Raw genomic sequence first — 19,043 nt, forward strand, 5'->3', positions numbered from 1 at the left:
CCATTCCCATTCCCATTCCCATCCCCATTCCCACTCCCCATTCCCATTCCCGATCCCATTCCCGATCCCATTCCCTGCCCCCATCCCGGCTCCAGCCGCTCCCTCCCGTTGTTTACACCCAACACGGGGCCACCTGTGTCGCCGGTGTCGCGGCGCTGGGGGTGTCACCATTACTGTCGGTGTCACCATTACTGTGGGTGTCACCATTACTGTGGGTGTCCCCTTTACAGTCGGTGTCCCCTTTACTGTCGGTGTCACCTTTGCTGTCGGTGTCACCTTTATTGTCGGTGTCACCTTTGCTGTCGGTGTCACCTTCTCTGCCGGTGTCGCCGGTGTCGCGGGCGGGGCGGGACCAGCGGGGGCCGGGCCGGGGCTACAAAACCCGAGGCGCTGCCGTGTCCTGCCCCGGCGGGACCGTGACCGTGACGGGGACAGGGACAGGGACAAGGCCATGGCCGCCACCAAGGTGACAACAGCGGCGACAGAGCTGGCGGCCGCCCGCGAGCACGGACTGGCCGTGACCCGCGACTTCCACAGCAACCCCCGGCTGAGTGAGTGGGGGACACGGGGACACCGCGGGGACACCGCGGGGACACCGGCGAGGGGGGGACATCCCTCTGTCCCCGAGCAGAGTGGTCGTGGTGGGAGGGACGAGGGGGTGACACGGGGCAGGAGTGTGGGGGTGACACTGGAGCAGGTACGGGGACAGAGGGGTGACACTGGGGCAGGGAGGAGTGACAGGGGTGGGTGGCACTGGGACTGAAAGGGACAAAGGGGTGACAAGGGCAGCCAGCTATGACAGGGACGAGTGGGTGGCACTGGGACTGGTGGGTGACAGGGCTGGATGTGTGGGTGACACCGGCTCAGGAAGGGACAGAGGGATGACACGAAGGCCGTCAGGGGTGACAGGGACGGGTGGGTGGCACTGGGACAGGCGGGGACTGGTGGGTGACACTGGGGCAGGCAGAGGTGACAGGGGTGGGTGGCACTGGGACAGGAAGGGACACAGGGGTGACACTGGGACAGGCGGGAGTGACAGGGCTGGATGTGTGGGTGACACCGGCTCAGGAGGGGACAGCTGGGTGGCACTGGGACAGGCAGGGTGGCACAGGAGCCACGTCTGTCTCTCGTGGGGACAGGGGGACAATGTGGGGCTGCGAGGGTGTCCCCTCCTGGGGACCGCACCCACAAGGACCGGGGAAAGCGTCCCCACCCTGGGGACACCTGTGGGGCGCTGTGGTGACACCCCAGAGGTGCCGAGGTGCCCCGACTGTCCCTTCCCGCTGTGTCCCCACCCCACGGCGACATCGCCACACCTGGCGCCGTGCCAGCCCCACACCGGGGGGGGGGGACGATCCCGCTGTCGCCTTGTCCCCAAACCCCCCCTCTGTCACCGAGGGCGTCCGTTGTGACCTTTGTGCCTTCTCTGGCGGCGCCGGGGGAGTTTGGATGTCACCTCCTCGCGATGTCACCTCCCCTCGTCCCCAACCGGGTGGCACCGGGCTGGCACGGTCCCCGCCGAGCCGAGCTGGCCCTGCCCGGCCACCCGCCGTGTTTGCTGTCAACAGCGGCCACCCGCGGGTGACTCGTGCCCGGGTCACCTGGCGGAGCGCCAGCCCTTGGCTCCGTGTCACCCGCTTGTCCCTTTGCCAGGAAAAACCCTGGAGATCCCTTTTGTCGCGTCTGTCACCCTCGAGGGACGCGTTTGTCCCCCCTCCCCCCCGTGGCCAGCCCAAAGGCGGGGACAAAATCCAGTTTGGGGTCTCAATATATTGTCCCAGTTTAGATCCCCATTTATGGTACCAGTTATGGGTCCCAGTTTAGGGTCCCAGTTTGGGGTCCCAGTTAAGGGTCCCAGTTTGGGGTTCCAGTCTGGGGTCCCAGTTTAGGGTGCCACTGTGAGGTCCCAGTTTGGGATTCCAGTTTGGAGTTCTAGTTCCCAGTTTAGGTTCCCAGTTGTTTGGGGTCCCAGTTGAGGGTCCCAGTTTGGAGTCCAGTTTAGGGTCTCAGTTTTAGGGTCTGTTCAGGGTCTCAGTTTAGGGTCCCAGTTTGGGTCCAAGTTTAGACTCCCAGTTTGGAGTCCTAGGTTGGGGTTCCAGTTTGGGGTCCCAGTTTATGGTGCCAGTTTAGGGTCCCACTGGGGAGTCCCAGTTTAGGTTCCCAGTTTGGGGTCCCATTTAAGGGCCCCATTCCAGTTTGGGGTCCCAGTTTAGGTTCCCAGTTTGGGGTCCCAGTTTGGGATCCCAGTTTGGGATCCCAGTTTGGGGTCCCATTTAAGGGCCCCATTCCAGTTTAGGGTCCCAGTTTAGGGTCTCATTTCAGGTTCCCAGTTTGGGGTTTTTGTTTGGGATGCCTCGCCTTGAGATTGAGTTTCCTCTTTTTTTTGCTTTTTTTCTCTTTGGTTTTTTTCCCTGTTTTTTTCCCTCTTTTTTTTTTTTTTTTCTTTTCTCTTTTTTTTCCTTGTTTTTTTCCCCTCTTCTTTTCCTTTATTTTTTTAATTTTCTCTTTTTTTCCCTCTTTTTTTCCTTTGTTTTTTAATTTTCTCTTTTTTTCCTTGCTTTTTTCCCGCTTTTTTCCTTGCTTTTTTTCCCTCTTTTTTCCCCTTGTTTTTTTCATTTTCTCTTTTTTCCTTGTTTTTTCTCTTTTCCTTCTTTTTTATTTTTCCTTGTTTTTTTTTCTTTTTTCCCTCTTTTTTTTCCTCGCTATTTTTTTCCCCTTTTTTTTCCTCGCTACTTTTTTCCCTTTTTTTTCTCGCTATTTTTTTCCCTCTTTTTTTCCTCGCTACTTTTTTCTTCTCTTTTTCTTTTCCTCGTTTTTTTTCCCCTCTTTTTTTTCCCCTCTTTTTTTTCCCTCGCTTTTTTTTTCCCTTTTTTTTCCTCGCTTTTTTTCCCTCGCTATTTTTTTTCCCTCGCTATTTTTTTCCCCTCTTTTTTTCTCGCTATTTTTTTCCCTCTTTTTTTTTTCCTCGCTATTTTTTTCCCTCTTTTTTTTTTTCCTCTCTATTCCTCCCCCTTTTTCTTTCCCCCCCTTATTTTTTTTTCCCCTCCCCCTGAATTCACGCTTCCCTGGGGCCGCTTTTCCCCTCCTGCCCCCACATGACCGTGCAGGTGTGGCTGGGAACCCGCGGCCGCCGGGCCCTAATTCCCCTAATTCCCCTAATTAGTGGCATAGACTTCGATCCCCCGCCGGGCTTTTCACGGCCCCTGCCGGCCCGGGACAAACCCCGCGGGGTTGACAGCGCGGCACAAAAGTGACACAAGGCACAATGGGCAGGTTGTGGGGCTTGCCGGGGGAAGCGAACGTTTAGGGATGGTCGGGAGAAAAAAAAAAAAAAAAAAAAAAAAAAAAAAATTCCCATGGGGGCTTGAGAGGAGGTTTGTGGATTCTGGGAATGCGGCGGCGTTTGGGGTGGATGTTGTTGGAATCCTAAAATCTTTCAGTATTAAAATCCTTCAAAATTGGGTTGAGGGGAGGATCTTAAATGTCACCCCCGCCATGGACGGGGACACCTCCCACTGTGCCAGGTTGCTCCGTGTCCCATCCCAGCTCACCTTGGGCACTGCCAGGGATGGGGGATGCATCCTGCCCCATCCAGAGCCTCTGGGAATTCCAGCCCAGCACCCTCTGCCCCTCTCGAGGGGTGCCAGGGGTGGGGTCCCCGCTCTGTGCCCCCCAGGTGGGAGCTGGGGGACACTGGGGACCCTCCCTGTGCCCCAGGATGGTTCGGGATCAGGTCTGGACCTGCTGGGACATCCAGCTTTGCTCTGGGATGGAGGATTTAGGGGATTTGGGGGCTGTTTACCCGTCCTACTTCCCATCTCTGCTCCAGGTGTGTCCCCAGCTCTGGAATTTGGAATTTAAACTCGCTGCACACCCGGCCCGGAGGCCGAGGTGACAAAAAAGAGGGAACAGCTTCCCACTGGGAAAAGGGGAGATTGGGCTGGGATTTTTTTGGGAAGGAATTCCTGCCTGGGCTGGAATTCCCAGATTTCCTGTGGCTGCCCCTGGATCCCTGGCGATCCAGCTCGGATCCAGCCGAACTGGTGGAACTGGGCCGATCCTGAGGATCCCACCAGCCCGAGCCCCCCCCCAAAGGAGCGCTTTGGAGCCGAGCCCTGCGGGGTTCGGGGGGGGCTGGGGAGGCCACGGGGGCTGTGCCGAGGGCAGGGCGGGCGAGCGGGAGCAATTAGCGGCGAGTGGAGCCCGCTCGGGTCCCCTTTGTCACCGGGGGCCGCGCTGGTCAGCAGTGCGTGAGTGTCAGCGCTGACGGAGATTGCCTCTGACAGCAGCTGTGAATTTGGGGCTGGGGGTGTGGAAAGGCCAGGTTTGAAAGAGGTTTGGGTTGTTGGGGTTTTTTTTGGTGTTTTTTTTTTTTTTTATTCTTTTCCCTCGGCCCCTTTTCCCCCCGGCCCAACCCCCCTCCTCCCCAGCCGGCGGCCGCGGCCCACCCAGCCCGCAGCTCCCGGGGCAGCGGCTTCATTATCGCTGCTGGGGCTTTCCGGTGTTCCGCCTGCGCTTCCCGGCCCTCCTCCTCCTCCTCTTCCTCTTCTTCCTCTTCCTCTTTTCCTCTTCCTCCTGTTCTTTTCCTCCTCCTCCTATTCCTCCTCTTCTTCTTCTTCTTCTTCTCCTCCTCCTCTCCTCCTCCTTCTTCTTCTTCCTCCTCTTCTTGTACTTCTTCTCCTTCTCCTCTCCTTCTCCCCCTCTTTCTCGTCTTCCTTCACCTCTTCCAGCTCTTCCTCCTCCCTCGTCTTCACTTTTTCTCCTCTTCCTCTCCTCCTCTTATTTCGTTCCCTTCTCCTCCTCCTCTTCTTCTTCTTTTCCTCCTCCTGTTCTTCCTCTTCTTCTTTTCCTCCTCCTCCTGTTCTTTTCGTACTCCTCCTATTCCTCCTCTTCCTCTTCTCCTCCTCCTTCTTTCTCCTCTTCTTCTTCTTCTCCTTCTCCTCTTTCTTCTTCCTCCTCTTCCTTCACCTCTTCCAGCTCTTCCTCCTCCCTCGTCTTCTTCTTTTTCTCCTCTTCCTCTCCTTCTCTTCCTTCTCTTCTTTTCTTCTTCTTCCTCTTCTTCTCCTTCTCGTCCTTCACCTCTTCCAGCTCTTCATCCTCCCTCGTCTTCACTTTTTCTCCTCTTCTTCCTCTTCCTCTTCTTCCTCTTCTCCACTTCTTCTTCATTCTCCTCCTTCTCGTTCTCCGTCTCCTTCTCCTCATTCTTATTCCTTTTCATCTTCTTCTCCTCCTCCTCACTCCCCATCCCAACCCTTTCCAGGCTGTCCCTTGGCGTTGCTGTCACGATTTCACCCTCCTGTCACGACAGAACAGAGCCGGCCATGGATGAGGGGCTGGGATGATCCCGGGAAGTGTCCAAGGCCAGGCTGGACATCGGGGCTTGGAGCACCCTGGGATGGGGGAAGTGTCCCTGGATGGAACCGGGTGGGATTTAAGGTCCCCCCAAACCCAAAACATTCCAGGATTCCGTGATGTCCAGAGGTCCCTGACCATGGATAGATGGGGAAAATGGAAGGATGATGGATGGATGATGATGAATTCCTGATTAATTTAGGATGCATTTCCATACCACCCAAGCTCTACTGATGCTCCAATGTCACTCCTGGTGACACCAGCCCTCCCAGAGGCTCCCACATTCCAGGTGGGAAGAACCATCCCGGTGGGGCCTGAGGGCAGCCAGGAATGTCCCCAAGGGACTGAGCTGGACACCCCTGTGCTGGGACAAGGGACACTCCAACGTCCCTGTCCCGCCTGGGTGGGGACATGGGTGACAAGAAAAGATCCCAAAAACTCCAGCGGGGAGAATGGAAGGGGGGGAGCTTCGGGAAGGAGCAGGAATGGGAATAAAAGGCCGGATGGTCACTTTGGGAATAAAGGGGACAAAAGGCTGGGTGGGGGCTCCCGGGGTGCCGGCCCCTGCCGAGGCTGAATGGGCGAGCAGCAGGAACCCGCCCTAATTGGGGATGGGAAGAGAATGTTAATTAGCTAATTAGCTCCTGGAGTGGGGCTGGGAGAACCTCGGGGGGGGTTCAGCAAGGCCAAGGGCAGGAGAAGCTGGGATGGGGCACAAATCCAGGCTGGGAGGGGAAAGGATTGGGAGCAGCCCTGGGAGAAGGTGGAGGAAAAGGTGGGAATTGTGTCCCTGTGCTCTGCTCAGGTGAGACCTCACCTGTGGAGCTGCTCCAGCTCCTGGATCCAACTTCAGGAGGTCGTGGAGCTGCTGGAGCCAATCCAGAGCTGTTCCCAGGGCTGGAGCCCCTCTGCCCTGGAGCCAGGCTGGGAATGCTGGGAATGTTCCCCTGGAAAAGGGAAAATTCCTGGGAATGCTCAGAGTCCCTGCAGGGGCTCCAGGAGAGCTGGAATTGGGGACAAGGCCTGGAGGGACAGGACCCAGGGAATGGCTCCCACTGGGAAAGGGGAGATTGGGCTGGGATCTTGGGAAGGAATTCCTGCCTGGGCTGCAATTCCCAGATTTGCTGGGGCTGCCCCTGGATCCCTGGCAGTGCCCAAGGCCAGGTTGGATCCACCTGGGACAGTGGGAGGTGCCAGGGGTTGGAATTCCTGGACTTTCAGATCCTTCCCAACCCGAAGCTCTCTGGAATTCCCTGATCCCATTGCAGAATTGTCCGGGATCACTGCCCGTGCTGTGCCCTGGCTGAGGGGAGGGGACACCGAGGGTCCCCTCGTGCCATGGGGTGACCCCACAGTGCTCCGAGAGAGAGAAGGGAAATGGGGCTGGAGAGAGGAGGAAGAGGATGGGAGAGATGGAGAGGAAGAGGATGGGAGGGTAGGAGAGGGAAGAGTGTGGAAGAGCCGGAATGGGGAGGAAGAGGATGGAAAGGTTGGAGAGAGGAGGAAAAGGATGGTGGGGGTGGAAAGGGGAGGAAGAGGATGGGGAAGATGGAGGGTCTGGAGAGGGGAGGAAGAGCAGGGGAGAGGAATGTCGCTAGGAATGAAATCTCTGGGGCTGTCCCAGCGGGGGGACAATGCCACCATCAGCACGGGGACATCCAGGGACCCCCATCGGCGCAGGGGGGAGGGGAGGGGGGAGCCCTGCAGCTGGCCCGGCCTCTCCGATCCTATTAGGATCAGGTGGGAATGGCAGAGCCCGGAGTGAGGAGAGGGGGCAGAGGATGAAAGGGCCCGGCGGGGTCAGCGGGGCCGGGGCAGCGCTCGGGGCTTTGACACTTCCTGGGCTCATCAAGGCTCGGCTTAGAGCCGGATCAGTTCCGGCACACCCGCCGGGAGCCGATCCCGGAGTTCCCAGGATCCAACCCCGGCATTCCCAGCATCCGATCCCAACCCCGGCGTTCCCAGGATCCGTTCCCAACCCCGGCATTCCCAGGATCCCATCCCAGTCCCTCATTCCCAGCATCCAATCCCGACATTCTCAGGATTGATCCCAATCCCGGCGTTCTCGGGATCCGATCCCAATCCCGGAGTTCCCATAATCGATCCCAACCCCCGCACTCCCAGGATGAATCCCAATCTCAGCACTCCCAGGATCCGATCCCAATCCCGACATTCCCGGGATTTGCTGCCTCTCCCTGGGTTCCTACCCGGCCTCACCCCCCGTTTGTCACCCCTGTCCCCCCTTTGTCACCCCCTGTGCCCTCGCTGTCCCCTCGGGCTCTCTCCCTCATTTCCCCAATGTCACCCCGGGCCAGGCAGGATCCTCGGGCAAGGCGTGACCGCTGGGGACAAGGGGACACTTTCCTGCTGGCCCTGGTGGCATTCCCAGCTGTGACATCCCTGCCGGGCACAAGGGGACACCTCCAGAAGGTGACACAACCCCTGAGTGACATTTCCTGCAGGACAGAGACTCCGGGTGTCCAGTTCGGCCACCACTGGTCACTCGGGGTGTCACAGGGACGGGGAATGGGACACGGGAAGGGACACGATGTGGGGGTGGCACCCCCGGGTGGCCCTGGGGACTGACGGTGTCCCCTCCCCCAGCCTACAGGACGGTGTGCGGGGTCAACGGGCCGCTGGTGGTGCTGGACAATGTCAAGGTAGGACTTTGGGGACATGGGGACAGCTTGGCGGTGTCACCTGGGGCTGTGTGGGGACCCCGGGGTGCAATGGGGGGAGTGTGTCCCGCACTCCGTGCCACCTGTCCTCTGTCCCCTGTCCCATCCTTCCTGTCCCCTGGGCTGTTCCTGTCCCTTGTCCCCTGGGCTGTCCCCTCCTCTCCTGGGTCCGAGCTCCCTCCTCTGGACGCGGTCGGCAGCAGAGCCCTGTCCCCGCCTGCACGCTCGGGTGGCGTGTCCCCATGTCCCCGTGTCCCTGACCAAGCTCTGGCTCCTGTCCCTGTCCCCTGTCCCCCATCCCCTGTCTCCTTTCCCAGCTCTGTCCCCTGTCCCTCATCCCCTGTCCCCTTTCCCAATTCTGTCCTTTGTCCCCTGTCCTTCATTCTCTGTCCCTTTTTCCAGCTCTGTCACTCGTCCTCTGTCCCTTGTCTTCCATCCCCTGTCCCCTTTCCCAGCTCTGTCCCTTGTCCCCTGTCCCCCATCCCCTGTCCCCTTTCCCCTCTCTGTCCCCTCCCCAGCTCCCCCAGGGACCCTGCTCTGAGCGTGTCCCCTCCACAAACCCCGTGTCCCCTCGGTGTCACCTCCCTGTCCCTTCTCCCCGCTCTCCTGGGTGACCCCCGGAGGGATTTTGTCACCCGCTGTCGCGTTTCCCTGGCCCCTGCCTTTTATTAATTAATCAGCTCAATCAAAGACCCGGCTCGTGGCTCTTTGGGCTCGCTCGCTCTTTATCCAAAGTTGTTTTTTTTAATCCGGAGGAATTAAAGTCCAAAGTTCCCGGGGCTGGAGCCGGGAATGAGGAGCAGGAGAGCCCTGAGCGTGCCGGGCAGGAGCGACACTGGCATTGTCCCCAGAGCAGGACGTGTCCCCTCATCACAAAAGTCCCCTCCCCGTGGTGTCCCCATGAGTGCCACCCGTGCCTGTGGCCTCCGCCTGGGAGGTGGTGGCAGCCTGGTGGCTCTGACGCTCGTTGTCACCTGTTTGGGAGCGGCCCCTGGGCAGCGGGGAAACTGAGGCACGGCGCAGTGACAGGGACAGGCAGTGCCACCTCCCCGCCACCACCTTGCCGCCCGGTGTCCCCACCCCCCTTTTCCCCCATCCTGAAGTCCCCAGGAAGTTTGGTGGCTTCAGGACCAAAGGAAGGGAAACTGAGGCAGCACCGGCGGGGGGCTGGGGGAACAAGGGGCGGGCTGAGGTGACACGGGGCGACAATGCCACCACCACATTTGTCCGTGTCGCTGTCCCCACAGTTCGCCCAGTACGCCGAGATCGTGAACTTCACGCTGCCCAACGGCACCACCCGCAGCGGGCAGGTGCTGGAGGTGATGGGCTCCAAGGCCATCGTCCAGGTGAGCCTGGTGACACGGTGACATCGCGACACGCGGGGGCTGCGGGCTCTGTCCCAGGGCTCTGTCCCAGGGCTCTGTCCCCCTCCAGTGGTGGCTGTCGGGCTCGTGTCCCAGCGCTCTTGAGAGGCGGGACTGGAGTCCTGGGATGGCCAGGGGTGTCCTGGGACAGGGGACAGTGTCCTTGAACAAATGTCCTGGGACAGGGGACAGTGTCCTGGGATGGTCAGGGGTGTCCCGGACTGGTCTGGGATGGCCAGAAGTGTCCTGGGATGATATGGGGTGTCCTAGGACAGGGGACAGTGTCTTGGGGTGGCCAGGGGTGTCCTGGGGGGTCAGGAGTGTCCTGGGCAGGGTCCTGGGACAGGCCGTGTCCCCCCCCCTCACCCCACACTGACCCCATCCCGCTGCCACCAACCCCCCCAAAGCCACCAACCCCGCGACAGCAGCGGCTACTGGGGTGTCCCCAAACCCTCGAGCCCTGCGCCTGTTTGGGGTCAAATTTGGGGTCAAATCCCAACTGATTAGCCCGGATCCCCCCCCCCCCCCCAAAACGGCCCCGCTGGGGCTCGGGGAGGGCGGCGCAGCTGCCCCAAAATCGCCGCTCTAATGTCACCTGTGCCTCGGGGATGCCCTTTTAATCCTATTAGGGAGTCAGGCTCGGGCAGGGAGGGAAAAAAAGGGATAAAAGGAAGGGAAAAAAGGGAGGAAAGGAGTTTTTGGCAGCCTCGGCTTTCTTGAGGGTGACCCGCAGCCACCTGGGGGGCTCCGAGCGTCACCTGTCACCATCGCCACCTTCCCCCTGCTCCCCGGGGCCACCCGGCTCTAATTAAAGCAGCGAGCCGGGGGCTAATTAACGCAAATGATGTCAAATATTACCCTGATCAAAAGGATTCCCCGGGGGTGCGGCATTCACGGACCTCCCCCCAAAAATATCCCCCCCCTCAAACCCCTCAGGATTTGTTTTTAACCCCGGTGCTCGTCCCCTCCCCCCGGGTGAACGGGGGTCACGTCACCCCTTTCAAAACCTTAATTAATCCCTGTTAATTGCCCCCACGCCGCGGCCCGGGCTCTCTGCAGGTGTTTGAGGGCACATCTGGCATCGATGCCAAGGCGACAACCTGCGAGTTCACCGGGGACATCCTGCGCACGCCGGTGTCCGAGGACATGCTGGGTGAGGCCGGCCACGGCTCCGGCCACGGGTGGCACCGAAATTTGGGGGGGGGTTGAGGGGATTTTGGGTGTTTGGGGTTCAGCTCTGGGGCTGAGGGCATGGCTGGGTGACCTCCGAGCTGTGACTGTCGCGTCAGGCAGGGCGGGAGCGCTCCCCGCGTCCTCTCTGCGCGGTTATCCCGGGAAAAAGAGTTTGGGATGGGCTGGGGACGGATTCCAGGTGAGGTGTCACCCCATTCCCGGCGGTGTCACCCCATCCCTGAAAGTGTCACCCGAACCCCTGGCACTGTCTCAGGTCAGACTGGACAGGGCTTGAAGCCACCTGGGCCAGTGGAAGGTGTCCCCATGGCAGCGAGGTGACATCCATGGCAATTGAGGTCCCTTCCCACCCAAACCCCTCTGGATCCCGCTGTGAGCCCCCATTGTCCCCCACAATCCCCGGGGGTGTCCGAGCCCCCCAAACCCCACCAGAGCACCCCCCCAGTCCCCGGTTGTCACTCGGGGTCGGCCAGGGGGTGGCCCTGTCCCTTCCCGGTGTCTGTCCCCCCCCCTCCCGGTGTTTGTCCCTTCCTGGTGTCTGTCCCCCCACTCTGTGTCTGTCCCCTCCCTCCCGCTCTCGGTGTCCCCCGGGAGTCGCCGCTGTCGTGCCCGCTGACCTTTCCCGCTCGGCGCTCGGCGCTGCCATCACCCTGATGCGCTGTGACATCGCCACCGTGTCCCCGCACCGCCACCGTGTCCCGTGGGGGGGCGGGGAGGGGACAGGAGGGAGCCGTGGCTTTGTCGCGATCGATGCCACCGCGGCTCTGAGGCGGTCGATGAGGCTGAGAGGGAGCGGTGCGGCCGTGTCCCCTCCCTGGGGACACTGTGAGGGGGGTTTGGTGTCACCCCGCTCATCCAGGAGAGGGGGGCTGCAAGAGGGAAACGGCTGGGGACACGGGGACAGGGTGATGGGGACACAGGGACAGGGTGATGGGGACATGGGGACCTTGTCCCCACGTGCTGGCATCTCCCTGTCACAGGGACTGTGTGACACTTCCTGCCCCACACCCACAGCTCCCAGTCCCTGTGTCCCCACTGGGGGTGGGTGGGGTGTCCTGGATCGGGATGGGGACACTCACCTGGGGCCACCGGACTGTCAGGTGCCACCCCTGGTTGGTGGCCCCGGGCAGGGACAGTCCCCGTGTCCCCACAGGCCGGGTGTTCAATGGCTCCGCCAAACCCATCGACAGCGGCCCCCCGGTGATGGCCGAGGACTTCCTGGACATCAACGGTGACAGCTCCGGATTTTTGGGAATGTGGGAGGGGCTTGGGGACAGCCTGGAACTGGGGGTGACAATGGCCTGATGGTCACCATGGCCCTGTGGTGTCACCACATCCATCCATCATCCATCCATCCCCACCCAGGTGTTCCAGTAGGGTGCCCACGTGCTGGGATATTTCCCATCCCACCCCAAATCTCCTCCCTGCTCATCTCCAGAACTTTCTCCCCAAATTTTCCCACCAGCCAGGGCCATCCCTGCCTCCCTTTTCCCCTCATCCCTGCAAGTGTCCAAGGGTTTGGAGCACCCCGAGATGTTGGGAAATCTCCCTGGGTGGGACCGGAAGCTCCTTCCAACCCCAACCATTCCACGATTGCTCCTTTTCCCGCTCCAGGCCAGCCCATCAACCCCCACGGTCGCATTTATCCCGAGGAGATGATCCAGACCGGGATCTCTCCCATCGACGTCATGAACAGCATCGCCCGCGGGCAGAAAATTCCCATCTTCTCTGCGGCCGGGCTGCCCCACAACGAGGTGGGACTGTGGGACGAGGAGGGTGGAGGGATTTGGGAATGTTGGATCCCCTCTCCTGGTGTCGGGAAGCTGTCGGCGGCTCGTGCCTCAGTTTCCCTGTTGGTGCAGGAATCCCTGTGGGGGAGGATCTGGGGTCCCGAAATCCAGGGATTGGGGAATTCCGGATCCTTTAATGTCCCCATGAGTGTGGCTGTGACAGAGGGGATGGAGAGGGAGGGGCTGGGAATTCCAGAGGGGGATGAGATAATGGGGTGGGATAATGGGATGGGATAATGGGGAGGGATGGGATAATAGGATGGGATAATGGGATAGAATGGGATGGTGGGATGGGATGGGATAATGGAATAATGGGATGGGATGATGGGATAATGTGATGGAAACCATCCCTGACCACGGGCAGGGCAGGACACAGCGAGGAGGGGACACCCCACTGCACCCCCCCCCCCCGTGTCCCAGGGGTGCCGTGGCCACCCTGGGGTGTCCCTGCTGCCACCCCTGTCCCTGTCCCCGCCCTCAGATCGCGGCACAGATCTGCCGCCAGGCCGGGCTGGTGAAGAAATCCAAGGACGTGGTGGATTTCCACGAGGACAACTTCGCCATCGTCTTCGCGGCCATGGGGGTGAGTTGGGGACACGAGGGGACATCCAGGTGACCCCAGACCCGCCGTGTCACCTCGTGTCCCCACGTGTCACCGGGTGTCCCCGCGTGTCCCGCCCGCCACAGGTGAACATGGAGACGGCGCGGTTCTTCAAGTCGGACTTTGAGCAGAACGGCTCCATGGAGAACGTGTGCCTGTTCCTCAACCTGGCCAACGACCCCACGTGAGCCACAGCCCTGGCTCCTCCTCTTCCTCCCTCCTTTCTCCTTTCTCCTTTCGTCTCCCTTTTTTTTTCTCCTCGTTGTTCCTCCTCCCTCTTCTATTTTCTCCTTTTCTCCTCCTTTTCCTTCCTTCTCCTTTTTTTCCTTTTCTTTCTCCGTTTTCCTCCTTTCTCCTCCTCCCTCCTCTCTCACCCTTTCTCCTTCCCTCTTCTTTTCCCTCCTCCCTCCTCCTCCTCCTTTCTCCTTTCTTATTCTTTTCCTTCCTTCTTTTCCTTTCTACTTCTGCCTCCCTCTCCTTTTCCTTCTTTCCCTTTTCCCTCCTTCTCATTTCTCCTTTTCTCTTCCCTTTCCTTCTCCTTTTCCTCCTCCTTTCCGCTTTTTTCTTCTTTCTTTTTCTTCTCCATTTTCCTTCTTTTTTTCACTTTTCCCTCCTCCTCCTTTCTCATTTTCTCTTCTCTTTCCTCTGCGTTTTCCTTTTCCTTTCCTTTCTCCCTCCTCTTCCTCCTTCTCCTCTCTCCTTTTTTTCTTCTTTCTTTCTTTTCTTCTCCGTTTTCCTTTCTCCCTCCTTTTCCTCCTCCTCCTCCTTCCTTCTTTCTCCTTCTTTCCTCCTCCTCCATTTTTCCTTCTCTCCTCTTCCTCTCCTTTTCCCTCTCCCTCTCTTTGTGTTCCCTCTTTCTCCTTTCCTTTTCCTCCCTCTCCCTTTCTCCCCCACCAGGACCCTCCCAATCCCCCCTGGATCATTTTGGGGTAACCCCCAGTTCCCTTCCCTTCTTGGGGACCCCAAAAAAACCCCGGCATCGACAGCTGCCAGACCCCACCCCAGGCTGGGCTCCTCCTGGCACCCCAAACCTTCCCTGCGGGGGCTAATTAGGCTAATTGGGCTAATTGGGGGTGTGGCACAGGATCGAGAGGATCATCACTCCGCGGCTGGCGCTGACCACGGCCGAGTTCCTGGCGTACCAGTGCGAGAAGCACGTGCTGGTCATCCTGACCGACATGAGCTCCTACGCCGAGGCGCTGCGGGAGGTCACAGCCGGGTGGCCACGAGGGGGTCTGGGGTGGCCACAGGGGGGGTGTTGGGGTGGTCACGGGGGAGCTGAGGTGGTTACAGGGGGGTTGGAGTGGCCACAGGGGATCTGGGGTGGCGACAGGGATGTGGAGTGGCCATAAGAGTGGCTGGGGTGGCCACAAGGGTCTAGGGGGGCCACAGGGGTGGCTGGGGTGGCCACGGGGACCTGGGATGACCACGGGGGGGCTGAGGTGGTCACGGGGGAGCTGGGGTGGCCACGGGGAGTCTGGGGTGGCTAAAGGGGGTCTGGGGTGGCCACAGGGACCTGGAGTGGCTGCAGAGGCCCGGGGTGGCTACGGGGGAGGGCTGGAGTGGCCACAGGGGTATGGGGTGGCCACAGGGGGGCTGGGGTGGCTGCAGAGGCCTGGGGTAGCCACTGGGGGTCTGGAGTGGCCACAGTGGTATGGGGTGCTCAGGGTGACAAGGACAGCTGGGGATCACAGGGTTTTGGGGGGTTTTGGGGGGTGTTTGGAGTTTTTGGGGGTTTTGGGGGTGTTTGGAGTGTTTGGAGTTTTTGGGGTTTTTGGGGTTTCCTGGGCTGCTCGGGACACTCACGTCCCTCGTGCCTCCCGCGGTTTTTTGGGGTGTTTGGGGTTTTTTGGGGGGGTTTTTGGGGTGCTCTGACCCCCCCCGACCCCCACAGGTGTCGGCAGCCAGGGAGGAGGTCCCGGGGCGCCGCGGCTTCCCGGGCTACATGTACACGGACCTGGCCACCATCTACGAGCGCGCCGGGCGCGTGGAGGGCAGGAACGGCTCCATCACCCAGATCCCCATCCTCACCATGCCCAACGACGGTCAGCGGGACACTGGGAATGCCACGGGGGATCGGGGAATCCCCATAGGAAATCGGGAATCCCCATAGGAAATTCCCGTGGGAGATTGGGAATCTCAACGGGAAATCGAGAATCCCATGGGAAATCGGGAATCTTGTGGGAAATCAGGAATCCCAGGGAGATCGAGAATCCCGTGGGAGATCAGGAATCCAATGGGAGATCGGGAATCTCATGGGAGATCGGGAATCCTGTGGGAAATTGGGAATCTCACAGGAAATCGGGAATCTCAACTGGAAATCAGAAATCCCATGGGAGATTGGGAATCCCGCGGGAGATCAGGAATCCTGTAGGAAATCGGGAACCCCCATAGGGAATTCCCATAAGAGATCAGGAATCCCATGGGAAATTGGGAATTTCAATGGAAGATGAGGAATCCCATGGGAAATCAGGGATCTCAATGGGAAATCAGGAATCCCATGGGGGATTTGGAATCCAGTGGGAAATCGGGAATCTCAATGGGAAACTGGGAATCCCACGGGAAATCAGGAATCCTGTGGGATATCGGGTTTTCCCCACTCCAGGAAATCGTGACAGGAAATCCCAAGTGGCTCTGGTTTGAGGCGATTTTGGGGAGCTCCCGGGGGGGATTTAGGATCTGAGCCTTCCCTGTGTCCCCAAAAACTCCTCAGCACTTCCGGTTTGGGGTCCCCGGCTCCAGGACAGGGAGGTGGCACCAAAATGTCATTGAAGCCACCCCGTCCCCTCCTATTTGGGGTCCCCAACTTCAGGACAGGGAGGTGACACCAAAAACCCCTCTGTGCCATCTGAGCCACCCCCGTCCCCTTCTATTTGGGGGTCAGGGACAGGGAGGTGACACCGAGACCCCTCCAACCATCCCAGACACCCCATCCCCTCCCATTTGGGGTCCCTGTCTCCAGGACAAGGGGGTGACACCAAAATGCCATCCAAGCCACCCCATCCGCTCCTATTTGGGGTCAGGGACAGAGAGGTGACACCAAAACCCTTCTGTGCCATCCCAGCCACCCCATCCCCTCCCATTTGGGGTCCCCATCTCCGGGACAAGGGGGTGACACCCAACCCCCCCGTACCGACCCCAGTGGTGGCTCTGCTGCCCCGGTGTCCCCCAGGTGTGACAATAGCCCTGTCCCCTGTCCCGCTGAGCTGCCAGCCCCACTTTGGGGTCTCACACCCCCTTTGTCCCCCCACCCCAGACATCACCCACCCCATCCCCGACCTGACGGGTTTCATCACCGAGGGCCAGATCTACGTGGACCGGCAGCTCCACAACCGCCAGGTTGGTTCCCAAAGCCCTTCCCATCTCCAGGGGATGGATTTGGGATGGGTTTGGGATGGATCCAGGGCTGGAAACCAGCCGGGAACACCGGGATGGGGGGGCCTGGTGGACATTGGGGTCACTCTCACCCTACAGATTTACCCCCCCATCAACGTCCTGCCGTCGCTGTCCCGGCTGATGAAATCGGCCATCGGAGAGGGCATGACCAGGAAGGACCACGGGGACGTGTCCAACCAGCTGGTGAGGCCTTGGGGACACCCGGGGGTGGCATTTGTCACTTCAGGGTCCCTCCTGTCCCCCCGCTTGGGGAGGCTCAGGTGAGGCCCCGCCTGTGGAGCTGCTCCAGCTCCTGGATCCCAAACTGAGGAGCTGCTGGAGCGATTCCAGGGGAGGTTCTGGAGATGCTGCAAGGGCTGGAGAGAGCTGGGAATGTTCCCCTGGAGAAGGGAAGGATCCAGGGGGAGCTCAGAGCCCTGGGAATGGCCACGGGATTCCAGAGGGGAGCTCTGATTTTGGGATGGTTCGGTGGGATTGGATCCCACTGAGCTCCACGGGGTGTTTGAAATCCTAAATTTTCTCTTGGGATGTGGGGAGGATACAGGGAATGTGAAAGGACCTGGGAATGCCCCAAATCCCTGGAATGTCCAAGACCAGGCTGGACAGGGCTTGGAGAAACCTGGGAGGTATCCCTGAAAATGGAAAAGGTGGAATGAGATGGGGTTTGAGGTCTTTTCCAACCCAAATCATTCCAGGATTCTGGAGCCAGGCTGGAAATGCTGGGAATGTTCCCCTGGAGAAGGGAAAATTCCAGGGAATGCTCAGAGTCCCTGCAGGGGCTCCAGGAGAGCTGGAATTGGGGACAAGGCCTGGAGGGACAGGACCCAGGGAATGGCTCCCACTGGGAAAGGGGAGATTGGGCTGGGATCTTGGGAAGGAATTCCTGCCTGGGCTGCAATTCCCAGATTTGCTGGGGCTGCCCCTGGATCCCTGGGAATGTCCAAGGGACCCACCTGGGGCAGTGGGAGGTGTCCCTGGATGGGAATGGGATGGGATTTAAGGTCCCTTCCAACCCACACCATTGAAGGATTCTGGAACCCCTTTGCTCTGGGAAAGTTGGGAATGTTCTCCTGGAGAAAAGAAGGATCTGGGATGGATTTTGCAGGGCCTGAAGAGGCTCCAGGAGAGCTGGAAATGGGGACAAGGCCTGGAGGGACAGGAAACAGGGAATGGCTCCCACTGGCAAAGGGGAGATTGGGCTGGGATCTTGGGAAGGAATTCCTGCCTGGGCTGCAATTCCCAGATTTGCCCCTGGATCCTCGGGCAGCTCGGATGGATTTGGATCCAGCTGGGCTGGTGGGAGGTGTCCCTGAGGGGGGGATGCCCACCCACGGAATCCCTGGAATCCCCCAGTACGCCTGCTACGCCATCGGGAAGGACGTGCAGGCCATGAAGGCCGTGGTGGGAGAGGAGGCTCTGTCCGCCGACGACCTCCTGTACCTGGAATTCCTGCACAAATTCGAGAAGCATTTCATCTCCCAGGGTGAGCACCCAGCCCTCAACCGGGGGATTTGGGGGATCGGGGAGAGCCCCTCCAGCACCCCCAAAATCGCCCCCCACCCCCCCATGCCGGTTGTGTGTCCAGGTCCCTACGAGAACCGCAGCATTTTCGAGTCCCTGGACATCGGCTGGCAGCTCCTGCGCATCTTCCCCAAGCAGCTCCTCAAGCGCATCCCCGAAAACGTCCTGGCCGAGTTCTACCCCCGCGAGGCCAAGGCAGCCGAGCAGGGCACGGCCCTGTGACCCCACAAATCCCCTTTTCCTGAAATCCCATCCCCCTTTTCCTAAAATTCCCCTCTTTCCTAAAAGCCCATCCCTCTTTTATTAAATCCCGCCTCCTTTTCCTAAACTCGGATCCCCCTTTTCCTTAAATCGGTTTCCCCTTTTCCTAAAATCTGATCCACCTTTCCTAAAATTCCCTCTTTCCTAAAATTCCCTCTTTCCTAAAATCTCATCCCTCTTTTATTAAATCCCGCCTCCTTTTCCTAAAATTGGATCCCCCTTTCCTAAAATCCCATCCCCTTTTCCTAAACTCGGATTCCCCCTTTCCTTAAATCAGATCCCCCTTTCCTAAAATCGGATCCCCCTTTTCCTTAAATCAGATCCACCTTTCCTAAAATTCCCTCCTTTTCTTAAATCCCATCCCCCTTTGCTAAAATTGGATCCCCCTTTCCTAAAACCCAATGCCTCTTTCCTAAAATCCCATCCCCCTTCCATAAAATCCTATCCCTCTTTCCCAAAATCCTAAAATCTCATCCCTCTTTTATTAAATCCCGTCCCCCTTTCCTAAAATTGGATCCCCCTTTCCTAAAATCCCAATCCCCCAATCCTAAAATTGAGAAAATCGCTTTCGTTTTGGTTTGGTTTGGGGTTTTTTTTTTGTTTTGGTTTTGGTTTTGGGTTTTTTTTGTGAATAAACCACCGTGGTCACCAAACCCCTTCGGTGCTCCGATGTTTCCTTCCACGACCACGGAATTTCTGGGAATTTCTGGGAATTTCTGGGAATTTCTGGGAACCCCCTGAGCCCGAATTGCAGCTCCCCCCCCCCCTCCAAACCCCATATTTTTGTATTTTAGGGGAAAAGCTCCTTTAGGGGGAAATCCCAACATCCCTCTGTGGGTTTCGCTTCCCCCCCTTTTGGGATTGGGGGGCCCCTGGAGGGGGAGGGGAG

General features: G+C 59.1%; 1 protein-coding gene across 1 annotated transcript; it reads left to right on the top strand.

The window, feature by feature from the left end:
* Window positions 1-451: 451 nt before the first annotated feature.
* ATP6V1B1 (ATPase H+ transporting V1 subunit B1) lies at window positions 452-18,790 on the top strand. The gene is made up of 14 exons (XM_088162899.1): window positions 452-551; window positions 7,957-8,012; window positions 9,278-9,376; window positions 10,454-10,547; window positions 11,739-11,816; window positions 12,200-12,339; window positions 12,857-12,958; window positions 13,063-13,160; window positions 14,061-14,184; window positions 14,871-15,021; window positions 16,233-16,315; window positions 16,451-16,555; window positions 17,726-17,855; window positions 17,958-18,790. Exons 1-14 carry the CDS (start codon window positions 452-454, stop codon window positions 18,113-18,115), a joined length of 1,518 nt encoding a protein of 505 aa, XP_088019025.1. The 3' UTR covers window positions 18,116-18,790.
* Window positions 18,791-19,043: the final 253 nt, after the last annotated feature.

Source organism: Sturnus vulgaris, chromosome 4 (assembly GCF_052056855.1).
Source record: "Sturnus vulgaris isolate bStuVul1 chromosome 4, bStuVul1.hap1, whole genome shotgun sequence".
In the NCBI taxonomy this organism is placed as follows: Eukaryota; Metazoa; Chordata; class Aves; order Passeriformes; family Sturnidae; genus Sturnus; species Sturnus vulgaris.

Coding starts and splice junctions, on each gene's coding strand:
- ATP6V1B1 (XM_088162899.1), top strand. CDS start 452: ATGGCCGCCACCAAGGTGACAACAGCGGCGACAGAGCTGGCGGCCGCC. Junction 9,377..10,453: donor GCTCCAAGGCCATCGTCCAG/GTGAGCCTGGTG, acceptor GGCTCTCTGCAG/GTGTTTGAGGGCACATCTGG. Junction 16,316..16,450: donor GGCAGCTCCACAACCGCCAG/GTTGGTTCCCAA, acceptor CTCACCCTACAG/ATTTACCCCCCCATCAACGT.